Below are 22,500 nucleotides of genomic sequence, written 5' to 3' on the forward strand. Positions count from 1 at the left end.
AAAGTTCTTTTAGTGTTGCACAGTCATATAACGGCTTTTAAAAAAGTATTTTAAAATACTTTTTTAAAATTATACTACGTTGAAATAATTTTGTTTTGAAGTCTTCCATAGATTGTTTCTGTTATAGTATTGTGGAATCTTTGCAAGTTGCTTGATAATTTAAATTTTGCAACATTTAACATTTTGGATACTTTAGGACCAGACTGTCGATTTTTAGGCATTATCGAAAAATCTATTTTTTCACGCACTAGATGATGGTCAGTCCAGCTCTCTGCCCCTCTCATGACACGAACGCTAGAAACGTATTTCATACCACGTTCTCCTGATCAGAATATAATTTATGAGATGCCAGTGCTTAGATCTTGGGTGCATCTAGGTGGTTTTAAATTTATTTTTCTGCTTAAACAGGTCGGTCTTGAGTGCTACTGGTAACCTGTAATCCAGCAAAATGTGTCGCGTGGTCGGATCGTCGGCGACTAAACTTGCAACCCCACCAGGCTTGCTTGGTGAGGAGAGTTTTGTTGGACACTTTGCGGGATGAAGAAACATACATACATACTTTCTAAATTGAAAACGCTTCCCTTTTTTGCAGGTTACTAACTGATGAACCCCTTCTGCAACACTTACATGTCGCAATCAAATCACATTTTCCAGAAATAAATATTTGATTCAACACCATATATTGAGTGCTTTCTCCAGTTACTGCTCATTGATTTCTGATATTGAAAACATATTATATGAACGTGTGTGTGTTTGTTTGTGTGTGCGCGTACAATATATATGTGTACATACACGTACATATTTTCACCTATAGGCAAGTACATTGTATCTATCTTTTTCCAACTAGAATCAGTTTTTCCTATGTTAGTGAAAGTATATAGGGGAATGACAGTCTCTTTTCTGTTTATAGGTGTAGTGTAGCAGAAGTAGAAATGTATTGGAAAATATTATTTAAACTCTTTCGAAATCATGGTCTATCAATCACAATAGAAGCAGATTACAGATTATAATAATGACAGTAATATCAAAGAGATAGTAGTATAATTGTTGTTGTTTGTTCCTTCTCGAGTCACGCCTGGCTCATAAGGGCCGGTTTCCCGGTTTCCTTGGCGTATAGGTTCCCCACCTGCATGGGACGTCGGTCCGTCGCAGGTGAGCTGCAAGATGCAGGAGGGAAGAGTGAGAGAAAGTTGTGGCGAAAGTGTCAGCAGAAGTTCGCCATTACCTTCTGCCGGAGCCGTGTGGAGCATACGTGTTTCGCTCATAAACACACTCATCACCCGGTCTGAGATTCGAACCTGCGATCCCTCGACTATGAGTCCACTGCTCTAACCACTAGGCCATGTGCCTCCACTAGTAGTATAATTAGTAATAGTCAAATAGAGGATATAACTGTAGTTGTTATGCTAAAAGTAATGATAGTCATAAGCGCCCTTTTGAAAATAAATGTCTACGTAGAGACATAGCACATCAATGTTCTGTCAAACACAAGGCAATATATACCAGTATACAGGTATGACAGAGGATCACTTCGATAATTGATGGAAAAGTATCGTTTCTTCATTCCAGAATAAGAACGAAACACCTTAAATGAAAGGACACATTTGTCACCTCAATAAAGACAATGTAAGATGCTCATTTTTTTGTTCATTACTGTAGGCAGCCTTTCCTTATGATGGAGATGATCAGGATTGTACTTCTGTATCGAAATTACCCGCAATTTTATCTCACGAATGCTCATTTCTATAACGTTAGCATACATAACATTTCTATTATTACTGTTTGTTAAATAATTTTTTTATAATACAATTGTCTTGCTAAGTAGGTTTCATCTCAGTCGAAATGAATATTTAATATTTGTTAGACTTATCACACCAATCCTCTCCTTTGACCTTTAACCACATCATAAGATTTTTATGTCAGTAGCTGCAGATTGTATGTCTTTCGTCACTCCAGTGGGTTATTCTGGAAGAGAACTGGTGCTTTGTGATAAATTAGTAGTTCCGAAATAAAGAGATGAAATCTGCTATCATCCTTTGATGATAACACTCAATGCAATTTATCTCAATGTGATACGCTTGATCAGGTGTACAAAGCATTTTCAAAGTTTGGAATTAAACCGAGCTTACAATTGTCGAATCGATGTTACGGGAAAAAGCACTTAGCCTATACACCACGTTCTAAAGAACTAAAATATGTTATATAGAGCTAATGATTTCATAATAACCATAAATGAGGATATGCACGGAGACCAAATTGAAGCTAACGTTTTCAGCTTTTTTGTTTATCTCCAGTCTTCTGAGGATCGAATACTGAAGCAGGCGAACTACAATGATAGCATCTGGATTCTTCGAGCCGAGCCCAAGAGAAAAGAAGAGACTTTGCAGTAGGCCAAGACGAGATGGTTAGATAATATGCATAACCTCATTTGGTTAAGGTTAGGGATCCAGATAGAAAATATAGTAAAGGCTCCAATGGGGGAGGTGCCTGCGGTCAATAACCCCACGGCACGTCGAGGAATTGTGGGCGAAGAAGATGGATACATGGAGCTTCTGAATACAAAACAGGTTTCGTAACCACTTGGATATAATTTGAGAGAGTATATGTGAGTGTGAGTATGTATGTATGTATTCATGCATGCATGTATGTATATGAATGCATGAATGTATGTAAATATGTTTGCGTATATAAATATATATGTATCTATATATATGTCCACATATTCATACATGCACACACACATACATACACGCACACACACAAATATATATAATGCACACAAATACATGCTTATGTGTAAGTAAATATACACGTGTATGAATGTGTCATTCATCTGTTGTGGAGTTATTGCTAGTGACTTGGCTCCACACAGCCTTAGCACTGCTTACACAGTTAACCACTTTCAAGCAACAGTTCCCAAAGTCCAGGATTAACAATAATTGGAGTGTTGTCAAATGTTTTAGTTTTGTATGAAGATTGTAATTTACATTAGTGAAACTATTCTTTTATTGTGAGGCCCTTTGTTCGAAGATAAACATATTTCGATTCTCTTTACTCTTTTTACTCTTTTATTTGTTTCAGTCATTTGACTGCGGCCATGCTGGAGCACCGCCTTTAGTCGAGCAAATCGACCCCGGGACTTATTCTTTGTAAGCCCAGTACATATTATATCGGTCTCTTTTGCCGAACCGCTTCGTGACGGGGACGTAAATACACCAGCATCGGTTGTCAAGCAATGCTAGGGGGACAAACACACACACACAAACACACACACACACACACACACACACACACACACATATATATATATACATATATACGACAGGCTTCTTTCAGTTTCCGTCTACCAAATCCACCCACAAGGCATTGGTCGGCCCGGGGCTATAGCAGAAGAAACTTGCCCAAGATGCCACGCAGTGGGACTGAACCCGGAACCATGTGGTTGGTTAGCAAGCTACTTACTACACAGCCACTCCTGCGCCTATTGTTTTTTTTTCTTTTCAGTGAGATCTTTCATTAAGAAACTTGAATTTCTTAACCCGCCCGCTGAAGTAAACAAGCTAGCGATCTTCAGATGTTCAGCATACATCGGTGCACCTTTTGGCGCTACTGACTTTTTATGGAGTCATGAGACAAAACACCACAAATGGATAAATGTGAGTGAAGTGCATGTTCGACCTTATGGAAAGTGTTTATCTCCAGCAGTGTCACTTAACAAAATCGTTATAAGAGAGGGGGACATTGGTAACTCAAGCGTCTCATGTTCTGTATACAGTGAATCACGCACTCTACAGCTCACCAGCAAAACAGGTAAACAAATTTTCTTTGATTTATCTTCCTTAACGCCTTTATATATTCTTGTTCCTTAACGTCTCCTGAAACAATATTTCTGGTTAAGTTACACCTTCCAGTAAATTTGTACATCCACTCACGGTTATATTGACAATTATATTTATCCTTGACAGGTATATCATTACGATTAACCAAATTTATATATTTGCTTTTTTAAGATTCTGGAGACATTTAGTTGATATAAGAAGCTGCATCCTTTAAATGCACTCTATATGACATGGTTTGCATAAAGTCCTCCTTATGGCGGAAATTGTAGTGAAAAGGTCCGTACAGCACGGAAAAAGCGGACTTTCTCTTTATATATACATACACATGCCCGCATTGCACGTACACACGTACACACGCAGGGACGCACGCACGCGCACACACACATGCATACACACACGCACACACTATACACAGATTAGTAGAGAAATGGTGCATCCCTTCCCACGTGGCAAAGTGGTATGTCTCAGCCACTATAAAGTCAGCAATCATTTGTTGTTTGGTCAGTCAGTAGTAGCAGAGTTGTTATTTCGTTTGCAGGCTGGTTAACATCTTGAAATTTTCTGTGAGTTGAATTGTTTTTCACTGTGTTTGACTGTTCTGTGTTCAACGGCACATCGTTTTGCTGCCTAAGGCGGCTTTTTGACGCTTTCTTCCTTGTTTGAAAGTGAAATAAAAATAACAATAAAAATAAAAACGCTTACCCTCTCCTTTCTCTCCAGAAAGGAAAGGGTAAACTATTAGTGGTTTGGAGTTTGGCTGCTCTTACCAGTGAGTCGGATGTCCTATTATGGCCATCCCTTATATGTTTGAATGTATATTTCTAGAATTTTTTGCTACCCTAAAATTTATCAATTAATGATATGTATATATATATATATATATATCTATATATATAAAACTCTAGTTGTGTGAGTGTCTGTCCCCTTCGATTTAGATTCCTAACTACTCCCACATTTTGCGGTGCAGTTTAACCAAATTCGGGTATCTTATAGTCGTGATTCATATCGAGCCCGTCTGACTATTAGCGCGCGTCAACGATGAGTCTACGATTTTAAAAATAATTTAACATCATTTTTTATTCCATTTTAATGCATAAAATGCATCGTATGTCGATGGCGGCGGAGTTGGCGTCCACGCTCACAGCTGCACCTGTTTGCTTCTCCCGCTTCCCTCCTTCGTGAAGCTGTGGGGAAGGGAGTGTAAAGAAATCAACGTCGTAATGCGTTGTGAAGGAAACCAGCGTTCTTTTAGAACAACGACTTCATGGCTTGAAGACACCAAAACAAAAATGGCTAAGAAAGCCCGAATTTATAAGGGAAGTAACTCTCTAAAAATGCTTATATAGTTATTTCCCTTACAAACCCGAGCAACGCCGGGCGATACTGCTAGTCTATATATATAAAACTCTAGTTGTGTGAGTGTCTGTCCCCTTCGATTTAGATTCATAACTCCTCCCACATTTTGCGGTGCAGTTTAACCAAATTCGGGTATCTTATAGTCGTGATTAATATCGAGCCCGTCTGACTATTAGCGCGCGTCTACGATGAGTCTACGATTTTAAAAATAATTTAACATCATTTTTTATTCCATTTTAATGCATAAAATGCATCGTATGTCGATGGCGGCGGAGTTGGCGTCCATGGTCACACCTGTACATGTTTGCTTCTCTCCCTTCTTCCCTCCCTCGTGAAGCTGTGGGGAAGGGAGTGTAAAGAAATCAACGTCGTAATGCGTTGTGAAGGAAACCAGCGTTCTTTTAGAACAACGACTTCATGGCTTGAAGACACCAAAACAAAAATGGCTAAGAAAGCCCGAATTTATAAGGGAAGTAACTCTCTAAAAATGCTTATATAGTTATTTCCCTTACAAACCCGAGCAACGCCGGGCGATACTGCTAGTATATATATAAAACTCTAGTTGTGTGAGTGTCTGTCCCCTTCGATTTAGATTCCTAACTACTCCCACATTTTGCGGTGCAGTTTAACCAAATTCGGGTATCTTATAGTCGTAATTCATATCGAGCCCGTCTGGCTATTAGCGCGCGTCTACGATGAGTCTACGATTTTAAAAATAATTTAACATCATTTTTTATTCCATTTTAATGCATAATTTTTCGTGTGTCGATGGCGGCGGAGTTGGCGTCCATGGTCACACCTGTACATGTTTGCTTCTCTCCCTTCTTCCCTCCCTCGTGAAGCTGTGGGGAAGGGAGTGTAAGGAAATCAACGTCGTAAAGCGTTGTCAAGGAGACCAGCGTTCTTTTAGAACAACGACTTCATGGCTTGAAGACACTGAGTCAACGATTTAAAAAAAAAATTATCATCAATTTTTATTCCATTTTTAATGCATTTTTTGCTATAACTCTCTAAAAATGCTTATATAGTTATTTCCCATACAAACCCGAGCAACGCCGGGCGATACTGCTAGTATATATATATATACTAGCAGTATCGCCCGGCGTTGCTCGGGTTTGTAAGGGAAATAACTATATAAGCATTTTTAGAGAGTTACTTCCCTTATAGATGCCAATTCGGGCTTTCTTAGCTATTTCTGTTTTGGTGTCTTCAAGCCATGAAGTCGTTGTTCTAAAAGAACGCTGGTCTCCTTGACAACGCTTTACGTCGTTGATTTCCTTACAGTCCCTTCCCCACAGCTTCACGAGGGAGGGAAGAAGGGGGGAGAAACAAACAGGTGCAGCTGTGACCATGGACGCCAACTCCGCCGCCATCGACACACGAAAAATTATGCATTAAAATGGAATAAAAAATGATGTTAAATTATTTTTAAAATCGTAGACTCATCGTAGACGCGCGCTAATACTCAGACGGGCTCGATATGAATTACGACTATAAGATACCCGAATTTGGTTAAACTGCACCGCAAAATGTGGGAGTAGTTAGGAATCTAAATCGAAGGGGACAGACACTCACACAACTACAGTTTTATATATAAAGATATACATGTGTGTATGTGTGTGCGTGTGTGTGTGTCTGTGCTCATACACGCGTATATATTTTCTAATATAAATACACAACGTAATAATAGAAATGTTAGGTATGCTAACTTTATAGAAATGAGCATTGGTGAGATAAAATTGGGGGTAATTTCAATACAGAAGTACGATCATGATCATCTCCATCATAAGGAAAGGCTGCCTACAGTAATGAACAAAAAAATGAGCATCTTACATTGTCTTTATTGAGGTGACAAATTTGTCCTTTCATTTAAGGTGTTTCGTTCTTATTCTGGAATGAAGAAACGATACTTTTCCATCAATTATCGAAGTGATCCTCTGTCATACCTGTATACTGGTATATATTGCCTTGTGTTTGACAGAACATTGATGTGCTATGTCTCTACGTAGACATTTATTTTCAAAAGGGTGCTTATGACTATCATTACTTTTAGCATAACAACTACAGTGATATCCTCTATTTGACTATTACTAATTATACTACTAGTGGAGGCACATGGCCTAGTGGTTAGAGCAGTGGACTCATAGTCGAGGGTGATGAGTGTGTTTATGAGCGAAACACGTATGCTCCACGCGGCTCCGGCAGAAGGTAATGGCGAACTTCTGCTGACACTTTCGCCACAACTTTCTCTCACTCTTCCCTCCTGCATCTTGCAGCTCACCTGCGACGGACCGACGTCCCATGCAGGTGGGGAACCTATACGCCAAGGAAGCCGGGAAACCGGCCCTTATGAGCCAGGCGTGGCTCGAGAAGGAACAAACAACAACAATTATACTACTATCTCTTTGATATTACTGTCATTATTATAATATATTTGACACTGTTATTATTACAGTTCCTACTATTATTGTTACAACAATTACAACAATTAATGTGCTTAGAGTTGGTACAATCGTTAGCACGCCTGAACAAATTCTCGGTCATGTCGCATGTTCTGAGATCAAATACCACCAAGGTCGACTTTGTCTTTCACCATTTCGATGTCGGTAAAGTAACTATTGATTGAGCACTGGGATCGTTTTAATTGTCTAAGCCTCATCCACCAAATGCTTGACCTTAGTCCCGTTGTAGAAAGGACCATACTATCACTGTTAACGTTATTACTATTACTGGTACTACTACCAAATCTAACGTCTGATTTACCTTCAATAGCTGTGTTGTTGTCACTTCAGGAAATTGTTCGTGTCTCGCACATTATGTACCCGTACCTTGAGTCCTGGTCTATGTGCAGCCTCTGGGCATATACGTTGCAGACATATAAATACTTGTAAATCGTTTGATTTATGGAACGGTGTACATAATCCTACGTTGAATCTTGATATATCTAGAAAATTAGCTGATCTGTAATCTGCTTCTATTGTGATTGATAGACCATGATTTCGAAAGAGTTTAAATAATATTTTTCAATACATTTCTACTTCTGCTACACTACACCTATAAACAGAAAAGAGATTGTCATTCCCCTATATACTTTCACTAACATAGGAAAAACTGATTCTAGTTGGAAAAAGATAGGTACAATGTACTTGCCTATAGGTGAAAATATGTACGTGTATGTACACATATATATTGCACGCGCACACACAAACAAACACACACACATTCATATAATATGTTTTCAATATCAGAAATCAATGAGCAGTAACTGGAGAAAGCACTCAATATATGGTGTTGAATCAAATATTTATTTCTGGAAAATGTGATTTGATTGCGACATGTAAGTGTTGCAGAAGGGGTTCATCAGTTAGTAACCTGCAAAAAAGGGAAGCGTTTTCAATTTAGAAAGTATGTATGTATGTTTCTTCATCCCGCAAAATGTCCTACAAAACTCTCCTCGCCAAGCAAGCCTCGTGGGGTTGCAAGTTTAGTCGCCGACGATCCAACCACACGACACATTTTGCTGAATTACAGGTTACCAGTAGCACTCAAGACCGACCTGTTTAAGCAGAAAAATAAATTTAAAACCACCTGGATGCACCCAAGATCTAAGCACTGGCATCTCATAAATTATATTCTGATCAGGAGAACGTGGTATGAAATACGTTTCTAGCGTTCGTGTCATGAGAGGGGCAGAGAGCTGGACTGACCATCATCTAGTGCGTGGAAAAATAGATTTTTCGATAATGCCTAAAAATCGACAGTCTGGTCCTAAAGTATCCAAAATGTTAAATGTTGCAATATTTAAATTATTTAGCAACTTGCAAAGATTCCACAATACTATAACAGAAACAATCTATAGAAGACTTCAAAACAAAATTATTTCAGGCTGCAAGTCCGTCGGTGGGATTTAATCTCATAAATCCAGTGACTGGTTTTCAGATCAGCAGAAATTCATGATCTACTGTTAGAAAAACAAAACTTAGGCAATACACTTCTTTCTCAGTTCTTGAACCCCAACTCAAACGAAACTTACAGAAAGCTGTAAAGGAAGGTGTAGATTGCTCTAAGGAAAATTAAACAGAAATGGTGAAATGATAGAACAAAAGGGCACAAGGAGCAGCTGATAGAAATGATGCCAAGTGTTTGTACTCTCATGTTAAGGCGGTATATGGCCCAAAATCTTCTTCAGTAGCTCCAGTGAGAACAGAAAATGTTTTTCTTCTGACTGATATCGCTTCTATTCATAAGCACTGGGTAGAACATTTTTCTGCACTTTTGCATTGACCGTCATCTGCTGACATGTGGACGATAGAAAAAAATTGAACATCTTCCAGTTATAGAAGAGATGGCATTTGAACCAACTCTAAATGACGTCTGATGGAATCTGTGCAGAAATCTTGAAATATGGGGGTGATAAAATGTATGATCTCTTAAATATATTAAGTTGTGACTGTTGGAGAACTGAGAAAGGTCCTCCAGACTGGACTGATGCCATTTTAGTCTCTTTGTATAAATCGGGTCCAAAGGATCTGTGTGGGAAATTTCGTGGGATTTCGCTTTTGGCTGTGGTTGGAAAGGTACTTGCCCACATTTTGTTAGAACGTTTAAATACCTTTATAGTTCCAAACATAGTGTCTGAGTCTCAGTGTGGTTTTCGATCCTCCAGGGTCACAGCTGATTGTATCTTTACTGTCAGACAATTGGAAGCACTCCGTCGGTTACGACGACGAGGGTTCCGGTTGATCCGAATCAACGGAACAGCCTGCTCGTGAAATTAACGTGTAAGTGGCTGAGCACTCCACAGACACGTGTACCCTTAACGTAGTTTTCGGGGATATTCAGCGTGACACAGAGAGTGACAAGGCCGGCCCTTTGACATACAAGGTACAACAGAAACAGGAAGTAAGAGAAAGTTGTGGTGAAAGAGTACAGCAGGGATCACCACCATCCCCTGCCGGAGGCTCGTGGAGCTTTAGGTGTTTTCGCTCAATAAACACTCACAACGCCCGGTCTGGGAATCGAAACCGAGATCCTATGACCGCGAGTTCGCTGCCCTAACCACTGGGCCATTGCGCCTCCACTATGTCAGACAATTACAAGTGCATTGAACAGAATCTTGATCTATAACATTGCTTTGTTGATTTGAGCAAAGCATTCGATACTGTTAATCGAAATGCTCTGTGGTTAATTCTAAGGAAAATAGGTTGCCCAGAAAAATAAACAAGGTCAGGGCTTTCCATGAAGATATGAAGGCTAGAGTTAATTTTGGTGGTAGGCTCTCTGAATCTTTTTAAAAAAGGCAATGTAGTAAGCACAAATTAAGCAGAAACTAAATCAATAAGATTTTATACAAGGATAACAAAATCACAAGAAAACAAAATGAAAAATATTTTACTAACCAGGTTGATTCTGTTTCTTTATATTTTTCGAGATCCTTAACGCAAATTGCTAATAAAAAGCATGTATGTTGCAAATGTTACAATCTTAGTCATAATATCTGCATTATACAATTTTTCTGTAACAGAGAGAGAAAATATATTTCATTCTAATTTTGATACAAGGGCAGAAAGTTTGGAGGAGGAGATATCCATTACGTCGACTCCAGTACTCAACATTTACTTATTTTATCGACCCCGAAAAGATGAAAGACAAAGTCAAGCCGGACAAAATGCCGCTAAGCATTTTTCCGGCGTGCACACGATTCTGCGAGCTCTACGCCACAGAAAACATAATCAAGGAGATTGGGAATTTACCTAAACATGTGTAAACAATGAAAAACAAAAACTATAACAACAGGAAAATTATAGCAACAAATTTCCCTACCAGAGGGAAATGCATCCAGAGGCAACCAAGGAACCCACAGATCCTGAGTCACCCTGCTCACCAGTAGTGTCATAGTAAATGCTTCTCTCCCGCCGGTTTTCTCAAACTACAAGCTCACGCTTAGTCTAGGGCAATTCATCCACTGTCCAACGAATTTACTTGGAGGAAGCACCTCCTTTTGCATGTTTATTTTCGTTTCTAACTGGAACTTGAAAAGTCATGAGAGTTATCACACGATCACATGCGCCATGACCTCCTGGTAGATGTAATAAACGAAAAGTGACAGGGCGATTTTCATTATATAAAATATAACCGGATCCATCTGGCAAATGATTGCGGCTGCTCAACGTAAATCTTCAAGACAGCGACGCTCAAGAATTGTACGATCGATTGAAGGACACTTTTATGGCGCTGTGTGCTCTTGAGCGGATGTGGCTAAAGGCAATGCCACGCTTGTAGGCTTTACCCCGTATCGGCAGTGTCTTACAATATCACTGCCAGGCGAAGGATTTTTAGAATTAAATCATAGACTCCGGCTCGGAAATTCTTCGGACAGAACAAGTGTATTGTTTTTCCTACGCGCTCAGAGTTCCCTCGACGACGTCGTTGCTCTTATTCCCCAGTAATCATTTATAGTTTGGCTTGGTTACACGCAGTATATAACGTAGTATAACGTTTTCGCCGTTGTTGGCCCAGACCATGTTAAACTTGACAACACTGCCTGGAGAACTCTATTAAGTGATATTTTAACTAAACTTTACTTACTCGTGGATAGAATTTTATGCCGAAATATGTTCGGATGTCGATTGTTTGCTTTGTATTTCTCGGTGGAATTTGTTCAATAAACTTTTGAATCTTACGAAAACTTTTATTTCTGTGATTTTCAGAATTATGTTACGTATAACAAAAAAAAATCTGACTCAAGTCGCAATGTTGTCATGTGAGATGAACTTGATTGTTGTAGCTTGGGGACGTATGGCTCGGGACCAATCCCTGGGTAAATGTCTTCTAAAGTAGTCCAAGAATATCCAACGACTTGTAAGTGATTTGCCAGACAGAAACTGTGCAGAATCCCGTCGTGTATATATATATATATATATATATATATATATATATATATATATATATATATATATATATATAAGGATCACGGAGATGTACTTGCATAGCAAGTGATTTGATCTGAGATCGTGTGCTGAAACGAAAAACAATTGCAACGTGGAAGGTGTTTGTAAGCCATTTAAGAAACACACAAAAGCCGTTCGATTCCCTTCAACATTTAAGTTTAATTTGTCAAAATATTTTCGTCGCTGTAAGACCGCTAACTGTTTACTGACAAAAATCCGTGCTACAACTTAAATGTTGAAGTGAATCGAACGGCTTTTGTGTGTTTCTTAAATGGCTTACAAACACCTTCCACCTTGCAATTGTTTATATATAGGGAGAATTCACGAAAAAAACAAAAGACGAAGACAGATGGTGTAGAAAACAAACAGATGTATTAGTATAACGCTCGGGAATTGAAAAAGTCTTTTACGTTTCGAGCCTACGCTTTTCCACAGAAAGAAACAAGGAGAGAAAAAAATGTGTATAGTGGCTACCGATCTATATGGTACTTTTATATAGGCTAAAAGCCTACGCCAATAACCGTGCAATGACTAAGAAAAATAGTATAATAACAGGGAATATAAGTCCTCGACAGAAAAAAGGCTTTCCTATCCATGCGTAAACGTAACACACATAGTCGCATTAACAAAGGGATGTGGGTTCGAGTCCCACGCGGACAGCAAAGCCTTCTTTTTTCTGTCGAGGGATTATATGTCCCGTTATTAGACTATTTTCCTTAGTTACTGCACGGTGATCGCCAGAAGCTTTAAGCTTATATAAAAATGCCATTATTATTATTTACAGAATTGTAAAATACTGCACCGTAGAGCAGAACCGTATAGCAGTGATCAAGCATATGGGTGTCCACATAGTGGTCTCCCTCTAACATATATATATAATAGTTTTACTGAACCTTCAGTTTTTTTATGCTAGACCACTGGTGTGAAATCGATGTTAATTAAATTTATATCTAATTTCTCACCTTCATTTTAAATTTAAAATTAAATCAATAAGTTCTTTAACCGGCAAAGGCCGCTGTAGTAAGGTGTTATTTGCAGCATCAGTTTTTCCGTTAATTTAGCGCGCCAAAACGAGGACATTTGAAATAGTAACCACGAGTGTAATGGGTAGGACTGTTTTACAAGTTTGAATTTTTGTGGACGTCCTAGTATGCAGTCCTGCAAATTATATTCACTTTGGACGGTCGTACCGATGATCTATGGATATTACGTAAGTTACGTAAGAAAGATTGCGTAATTTGTTGATAGTGAAACATGTATACGAATAATCCATATTTTTATTACTTTTCCTTTTGTCTTGCTCAATTACGTTTTGGTTGTTTTTGCTAAAGTTTTCTTGAGAACATTTCTTGGTGGTGAGACCGTAGCGGATCTTTCTAGCATATGGGTGTCCACATAGTGGTTTCCCTCCAATATATATATATATATATATATATATATATATATATATATATTATATGTATATATATATTTATATACATATATATACATATATGTATATAAGAGAAGAAAATGGATATAATAACAATGGGAAACTCGTGGATTCCGCTGGCATGTCTTTAATCAAATAGGTAACAAAGAAGTAAGAAGCAGAGATGAGGGTGGCATTTACGATCGTTTCGATTTACTGGAGTAAGTAAATCTCTCCAGAATGGGAGTATTGATAGATGCATCGGTTAGGATGCGAAAATGATTGATACATATGTAATAGTAATATAAACAAATTTGGTAATTCTTACATTGAAATTTTGTTCTTGCACTGGTAAATTCGCTGGGTAGAGGTTTGCTTGTGGTAGATTTGTTAGTTTCGTTGGTTAATTAGGGCGGGGTGAGTATTATTTACTACCTCGTTTAATTAAGCACATTTTTCTCACGTCTTCCTCTAGTATTTCAGATTTTGACACCGGCAGTGTAGGTGAAGGGGAGTAACTCTAGCAGGGTGAAAAGGGACCTCTAATATAGGAAAAACTGATTCTAGTTGGAAAAAGATAGATACAATGTACTTACCTATAGGTGAAAATATGTACGTGTATGTACACATATATATTGCACGCGCACAAACAAACAAACACACACACATTCATATAATATGTTTTCAATATTCAAAATCAATGAGCAGTAACTGGAGAAAGCACTCAATATATGGTATTGAATGAAATATATATATATATATATATATATATATATATATATATATTATATATATATATATATACTCTTTACTCTTTTACTCTTTTCCTTGTTTCAGTCATTTGACTGCGGCCATGCTGTAGCACTGCCTTTAGTCGAGCAAATCGACCCCGGGACTTATTCTTTTAAGCCCAGTACTTATTCAATCGGTTACTTTTGCCGAACCGCTAAGTGACGGGGACGTGAACACACCAGCATCGGTTGTCAAGCAATGCTAGAGGGACAAACACAGACAAACATACACACACACACATATACATATATACATATATACGACAGGCTTCTTTCGGTTTCCGTCTACCAAATCCACTCACAAGGCTTTGGTCGGCCCGAGGCTATAGCAGAAGACACTTACCCAAGATGCCACGCAGTGGGACTGAACCCGGAACCATGTGGTTGGTTAGCAAGCTACTTACCACAGAGCCCCCCCCCCCTATACAACATATATATATGTGTGCGCGTGTGTGTGTGTGGTATGTGTGTGAGAGAGAGAGCGAGTATATATGTGTATATGTATATATGTGAATATATTTCAGTGTTTGTCCACGACCATCACTGGAGAACCAGTGTTGGTTTGTTTACGCACCCACAACATATCACTTCGGACATGGTGACTGATATAATAAGTACTGGTGTCAATTTGTTCGACGAAAACCCTATTAGAGAAAGGCTTAGCATGGCCACAGTTCAATAACTGAAAAAAAAAGCAAATGTCAAAAGATAAAAAATATACCTGCATTAGCTGTTTCCCAGAGTTGTCTCTGCTCGCTTACTGGAAATAAAAATTAAAAACAAAATATGTAGAAACATGATATTTAATGTTTTATCTTAGATTCCAATGGAAAGCGAAATCAAAGCAAAATGTGTGCGTATGTATATATGCGCGCGCCCGTGTGTGTGTGTGTGTGTGTGTGTGTGTGTGTGTGTGTGTGTGTGAGCAGATCTACTATCGAGAAGTATTATAAAAATTCGAACTTGAGCTGAAATTCAATCGATAATTTCTGTTGTGCTCTTTTATATACATCTTTGATACTTGCATTGAAAGAAATTTTCTTAGTAGAATCTTATTAGTGATGCAAACAACCCTGTAGTCGTCAAAATTGATAATCCTTTCTTCATTGCCAGGAACTAGCCAATGGATCCAAGAACTCTCTTTCTCTACCACAACCACAATGCACAGAAACAGTGAGAGTGATGAATGAGAACAGTAATAGCAGGAACCAAACAAATAAGAAATCACTCTTCACTGTAATATTAAGGGAACTAAATATTGGCCAATGCAGACGTTTTCAAACAAATATAGAAAAATGAAACCCTGCAATAAAAACAATTAAAAAGACCTCAAAAAGTCGAAAAGCACACTACCCATGAACAGAAGACGGTCTTCTCTGGCGTGCCAATCTCCTTTGGAAGAAGTTATGTACCGCAAAGAAAACGTGACGAGTGTGAAAAACCACTCGCTTCATGTGAGAGACGAAAGACTGTGTATATGTATATATGTATATATACATATATATGCGTATATATATATATATATATATATATATATATATATATATATATATATATATATATATATATATATATATGTATATATGTATATTATATGTATATGTATATATGTATATATGTATATTATATATACATGTACGGCTGCGAGCTGGCAGAAATATTAGCATGCCGGGCGAAATGCTAAGCGGTATTTCGTCTGTCTTTGTGTTCTGAGTTCATATTCCGCCGAGGTCGACTTTGCATTTCAGTCTTTCGGGGTCGGTAAATTAAGTACCAGTTGCGTACTGGGATCGATCTAATAGACTGGCCCCCTCCCCTAAAATTTCGGCCCTTGTGCCTAGAGAAGAAAAGATTATATTGAAATACGAAGTTACCAAACAATAAATAGTGTGTGTGAATTTAATATATATACATGCGTGTGTGAATCTATTATATACACGTGTGTGTGTGAGTTCTCTTCTGTTTTTACTTATTTAAATTCTTACAGATTTTTATATTCATAATGTGCAAGATAATTGGGTTTTTTTTTCTGAAAACCCTAACTTATCCAGTTTGTCAATTAGGTATTAACTCACAAAATCAAGTGCACCAATTACACTGATCAACAGCCAATTTTCATCAGGGATATTATATGGTGTTTTATGTGTAGTTTTGTCCTCAGATTTCAAAAATGTAATCGGTTTCCTTCTATTAGGCACAGTTTTTCTGATGAGATAAGAGAGGTATATAACTCCCATCAGCAGTATCGCTATACATAAACGTCTTATACAGGTAAATTCTATGTCAAGGCATTGCAAGAACAGTCCTGATCTATTTTGTCATGTCTGTGGTTCTTTTACCACCAAAGCTCAGCAACGTACCATCACAAGTGAAAACAAGAAGATCCACCAGTTATATTTTGGCTGCTCTCTCGGGGATCAAGATAAGAGTTGGGTCCCACACATCATCTGCTCAGCTTGTTCAAATGGACTAAGGGATTGGCTAAATAAGAGGAAGAGAGCAATGCCGTTTGCAATACTTATGATATGGAGAGAGCCAAAGGATCATTTCATGGACTGTTATTTCTACAACGTTAATAATGTATGTGGGTTTGCTGTAAAGACTAAGCATAAGATTGTGTATCCCAACTTGGAATCAGCAAGAGGACTAGTATCACACAACGATGATGATCTTCTTATTCCAATACCACCTGAAAATATCCTTCAGATGTCTGATGACGATGTATTTCCTGAAGAAAATACTACTGCTGTGGAAGAGACCGAAGTGGATGCAGATTTCACGATTGAAAATGAAGACGTACCACAGAAATTTTCTCAAGGAGAGTTAAATGATTTAGTTAGAGACTTGTCATTGTGGAAGGATAAAGTTGAACTCGCCTACAAGAAAAGTGTCTACTTAAGAAAGATGTTTGTATTACTCATTTCAGGAAGGGAAATAAGGATCTGACTTCATGCTTCTCTGTTGATGGACCACTTTGTTTCAGTAATAACACTGATGAGTTATTTCGCTGTTTGTTCCAAGAGCATGTTCCAGCTGAATGGCGCTTATCTATTGATTGATCTAAGAGAAACCTCAAGGCAGTACTACTACTCACGGCAATAAGAAGCCATCCATTCACATAGGACATTCAGTGCACATGAAGGAGTTATGAAAACATGCAAGTACTCTTCAATGCCATAAAGTATACAAACTACGGCTGGAAAATATGTGGAGACTTGAAGGTGATTGGAATATTGTTGCTTTTCATGCCTATGGGACAGTCGTGTAAGTAACAAGCACTATGTGCAATCAGAGTGGCCTTTGCTAAAATCATATGAGCCAGGAGTTTCTAACGTCCAGAGTAAGCCACTTTTAAACCTAGAAAATGTTCTTCTTTCCCCTCTTCACATAAAGTTTGGCCTTATGAAACAATTCGTGAAGACACTCTCCAGGAAAAGCTCAAAAGGTTTTGAATATGTGAAGGCCAAATTTCCAAAGATCACCAAGGCAAAACTGAAGGAGGGCGTATTCCTCGGTCCCCATATAAAAGAACACCTGAAGGACAACCACTTCCTTACAGCACTGGATGAGATTGAGCTTAAAGCTTGGGAATCCTTCAAATAGCTCTGTGAAAATTACCTAGGCAACAAGGGATCTCTAGAGTTTAGAAATGGAGTGAAATGTCTTCTAGACTCCTACGCTGCAATGGGCTGTTGGATGTCACTAAAAGTCCATTTCCTTGATTCACATCTGGTCTTTTTTTGCAGAGAACCTTGGAGCAGTGTCTGATGAGCAAGGGGAACGCTTTCATCAAGATATTGCATCGATGAACGACGATATCAAGGATTTTGTAATGCAGGAATGTTAGCTGACTACTGTTGGATGTTACTCAAGGATGAACCTGAGACAAAACACCATAGAAAGTCCAAATCCCAAAGATTTTAAGTTGTTATGCATTTAAGTGTATTCTAACTTATTTGTACACAATAATTTTAATTTTGTACAATAAAAAGCCATGAAATTATCGTATCTTGTATTCAATATACTTTATATAGACATGCTTTACGTATCCTATAAGTTAAATCAGCAGGTATCATTAACATGAAAATGTGACCTGATAGAGGAAATCGGACTTCACATTTGTAATCAGCATAAAAAAATTAACCCAGAAAAGTTAATCAGCAACTCTGATGATTAAAAGGAGTTTCATTTTGTTGACCAGTGTTATTATTGGTAGAAATGCGAATCTTTATATGTAAGCTGGCTTTTTCGGAGCACTTATCCATAGTTATCCCTATTCTCTTTCATTTTCAAAAAAGATATTCACATGAGCAGGTCAGCTGACCTCTTCTACGGTAAATACTTTTTGTTGTCTGTCCCAAACAACAATATCTGGCCTGTTACTTTTACAATTGACAGATGTTTTGATGGGAATATTCCACCAGTATTCCTTGTGTTGATCATTGTCTATATAATCAATAAGAGTGAGATTCACTATGTTACAAGAGTCTTTTCTTTTTGAATGACCATTGTATATTATTTTTGCGACAATATCGTGTTTCATGAGGGTGAAGTAATGCTTTGATAATATTTTTGGCAGTTGTTAACGACAGCTAATTACACACTATACTACGTCGGCCTGTATCCCTGAAAATATGGTTTGAAAAACCTGTTTGTGTATTTTAGAATACAATATATAAATGCCCACATACATATGCAATACCTGAATCTTTCTAACAAAAGAACAGAAAACTATACAAAGCGTTCATTTACTCGGATATACAGGTTGGTCGCTAAAAAAATAAGAAAACTTGACGTTTATTCTTTACCTTAAATAGATCTTCTGTAAATATAAATCAGCATTTCACGAACTTTTCGCTTTTCTAACGACTACCCTGTACGCGTAAAACCATCCGCTTCCACACAATGACACATGTATGAACACATATAATAAAAATATAGATGAATACAAATGCATTGAGACGTAACAGTAATTAACATATACGTATCAGGAAACCTCTTCAAGGCATTTCGGGTTGCGAGAAAAAGCTGTGAAATCTCCATTGTTTCATATATGCTGTCTTAAAAGTAATTTTACTATGCCTTAGAAACAGTCGTGATTGTCACAGTTGAAATGTCTTTGAGTACAGGTCTGCCCCATCGGATCTATCATCAAAACTTGAGATTAAATAGCAGCAAAAACAACAAGAAAAAATAAAAGTGTTAATGAAGGCAACACAAAAAAAAACTTGCTTACCTGTTGATTTGATGAGTAGTTTAGTGAGTGTTTCGCCGTTCAGAAAACATGTGATGTTTGTGAAATCGATGTCCGTTTGTTTTACAGTATAATTATGAAATGACACTACTGGACTTAGACAGTCGCGAGTAGGTCTAGTTTCTATTTTCTGTATATGCATATGTGTACCACGATATCCTCTTTCAAACCATAAAATGTCATTGATACCCGTAGGTGCAGCGATATATGCTACACATCTGAAGACCAGCGTCTTGTTCACTTCAATAGGTAGGTTAAGCACGTCCAGACTTTTCAAGAAAGATCTCGCTGAAAAGTAACCGAATCAAAATATGTAAATCTTAGAACAAGAGGCATCACAATAATATATTAGGTGGTTTCATTAATATAAACTACAAATGTTATATGATACTAAACTATTCATAATGCAGGACCATGCGAACTGCTGATGCTAACTGTTCAACTATCTAACTTTATTTACATACACAATCATATATATAGATACATATATATTCAGAAACACCCCTGTATACGCACATATACATATATAAACACACGCGCGCGTGCACGCCCACACACTTTCACATTTACTCGCTCAACATATGTAAGTGGTTCAGAATTTTGTTTTGCAATCATGAGCTTCATCTGCCCATCTTCTCTGCCCATTATTTCTGGAAGAGTCGATAGGAACTTGCCGCTTTTGATCCTCTCAGAAGTAACCGTCACTAGATTCTCCAGTAGGATTCCGAACCGTGACCAACTGAGATTGTGTACATTATGCAACCTTCCCGTTCGTAGCCTACGCCAAGATTTCATGCTGTTTGGCTCGTCTCGAAGAATCGTAAGTGTCTTTTCTACGACAGTCTAATTACTCGACCATAGCACCGGATCTATGACCTCACACTGCGGGGGAAAAGCGGCTGGATATTGAGAAAGTCCCTTATCTATAAGCTATGCACCCTGTCGAGTAACGTGACTTCAGATACCTCTCGGAGAAACCGGATTTCTGCCTTTTTAAATCACGGTCGTACTCTTTCCATTATGGTCACTGAATGGAGTCACTACAGAGTGCTGCGAGACAGTGATGAGAATAAATGTTACAAAAACTGAGCCATTTCTTCTGTCAAGAAAGTATTCCCAATGCACTCTGTGTTAGTGGAAAATCACTGAAACAAATGGAAAAGATTAAATTTCCTGAGTTTGTATTAACGAGTGGTGAAAGGTAGGAGGATTGACTGGATGGAAACTCGCTACCTTCAATATGGTTTCCGTGCCTATTCTCACTATGATTATAATGAAATATTTACTTCTATATACCACATATTAGTTCTAGGTGTATTGGCCAAATGCTTTCTCCCGTAACATCGATTCGAAAGTGTAAACTCAGTTTAATTCCAAAATTTGAAAATGCTTTTCACTCCTGATCAGGCGTATCACATAGACCTAAATCAACATTGAATGTTATCATCAAAAGACGATATCGAATTTATCATCTCGTATTATTTCGGAACTACTACTTCATCATAAAAGGACTTGTTCTCTTCCAGAATAATCCACGGGGGCGTAAACACACCAGCATCGGTTGTCAAGCGATGTTGGGGGGACAAACACAGACAAACACAAACACACACACACACACACACACACACACACACACACACATACACACACACAGATATATATATATATATATATATATATATATATATATATAATATATATATATATATATACATATACATATATATGACGGGCTTCTTTCTGTTTCCGTCTACAAAATCCACTCACAAGGCTTTGATCGGCCCGAGGTTATAGTAGAAAACACTTGCCCTAGGTGCCATGCTGTGGGACTGACCCGGAACAATGTGGTTGGTAAACAAGCTACTTACTACACAGCCACTCCTGCGCCTATCATTAATTTTAGTTAGTATTTCTTTTCTTATTGCATCAACTATCTTTAAGTCTATCTCACCCTACAGAAAATTGCGCAAACCGTTTCTATACACAGTGCGTACAGTACGTCCATTACAACAGAAAATACAAAACCAAAAGGAAATATTGTGCATATCAAAGGCTATAAATCTGTGTTTAATAGTGCAGTAGAATCACGCAACAGAAATAAAATTAATGACAGCTGAGTGAAGAAAGGAAAGAACTGATAAAACTGACCTTTTAAAGTCTTAGGTTTTGAAGATTCGGTAGCTGATCTAAATGTATAGGTTGTCGCATCCTTGCATGTGGGATTAAATTTCCAGCAGATAATCTGACCTCTATAACCCAGAATTGAAGTGCAGTCGAAACCATTCCGCTGGATTTCTTTTTGAAAGGAATTGAGGCTCCGAGAAAACTGAAATTTCAGAACTGCATTCTCGTTGTTCTGCATGAGAACAATCTCATCAAAATATCTCAGGCTATACCGACATGCTATAACTAATGCAGTATTGTATCCAAAATCAATGATATCAGAAGGTGATACATATTCAATCTCAAAAACTGTTTAAAAAAAAAAAACATAAATCAGAGATAATTTTTATGAAAACAAATATAGAAATATATAAATAACAACTGAGAAGAAGGAGGAGGTGGAAGAGAAGAAGAAGAAGAAGAAGAAGAAGAAGAAGAAGAAGAAGAAGAAGAAGAGAAGAAGAAGAAGAAGAAAAGAAGAAGAAGAAGAAGAAGAAGAGAAGAAGTACAAGAAGTACAAGAAGAAGAGGAGGAGGGGCGAGCAGAACGAGGAGGCGGAGGGGAGTAGAACGAGGTGGGGGAGGGGAACAGAACGAGGAGGAGGAGGGGAGGAAGAGAAGGAGGAGGAAGAAGGAGCGGGAGGAGAGCAGGAGAAGGGGGAAATAGAAAGAAAGAAATAAAGTAAATTAACACTAAAGACGAGGAGGAAAAAGAAAACGGAGAGTAAGAGAAAAGA

The 22,500-nt window shown here is 38.0% G+C and overlaps 1 protein-coding gene across 1 annotated transcript; it reads right to left on the bottom strand.

Annotated features, from left to right (window-relative positions):
* Positions 1–15,072: 15,072 nt before the first annotated feature.
* LOC118766815 lies at positions 15,073–21,963 on the bottom strand. The gene is made up of 3 exons (XM_036510598.1): positions 21,750–21,963; positions 19,583–19,889; positions 15,073–15,110 (listed from the first exon to the last, which is right to left on the bottom strand). Exons 1-3 carry the CDS (start codon positions 21,961–21,963, stop codon positions 15,074–15,076), a joined length of 558 nt encoding a protein of 185 aa, XP_036366491.1. The 3' UTR covers position 15,073.
* Positions 21,964–22,500: the final 537 nt, after the last annotated feature.

The sequence above is a fragment of the Octopus sinensis genome, linkage group LG18 (assembly GCF_006345805.1).
Source record: "Octopus sinensis linkage group LG18, ASM634580v1, whole genome shotgun sequence".
NCBI classification, from domain to species: domain Eukaryota; kingdom Metazoa; phylum Mollusca; class Cephalopoda; order Octopoda; family Octopodidae; genus Octopus; species Octopus sinensis.

Excerpts from the sequence above, each read along its gene's own strand:
- LOC118766815 (XM_036510598.1), bottom strand. The coding sequence starts at position 21,963 with ATGCAGAACAACGAGAATGCAGTTCTGAAATTTCAGTTTTCTCGGAGC. Across the intron at positions 19,890-21,749 it reads AAAACCTAAGACTTTAAAAG|CGAGATCTTTCTTGAAAAGT; the intron begins GTCAGTTTTATC and ends GTTACTTTTCAG. Across the intron at positions 15,111-19,582 it reads CTACTCATCAAATCAACAGG|CAGTAAGCGAGCAGAGACAA; the intron begins TAAGCAAGTTTT and ends AATTTTTATTTC.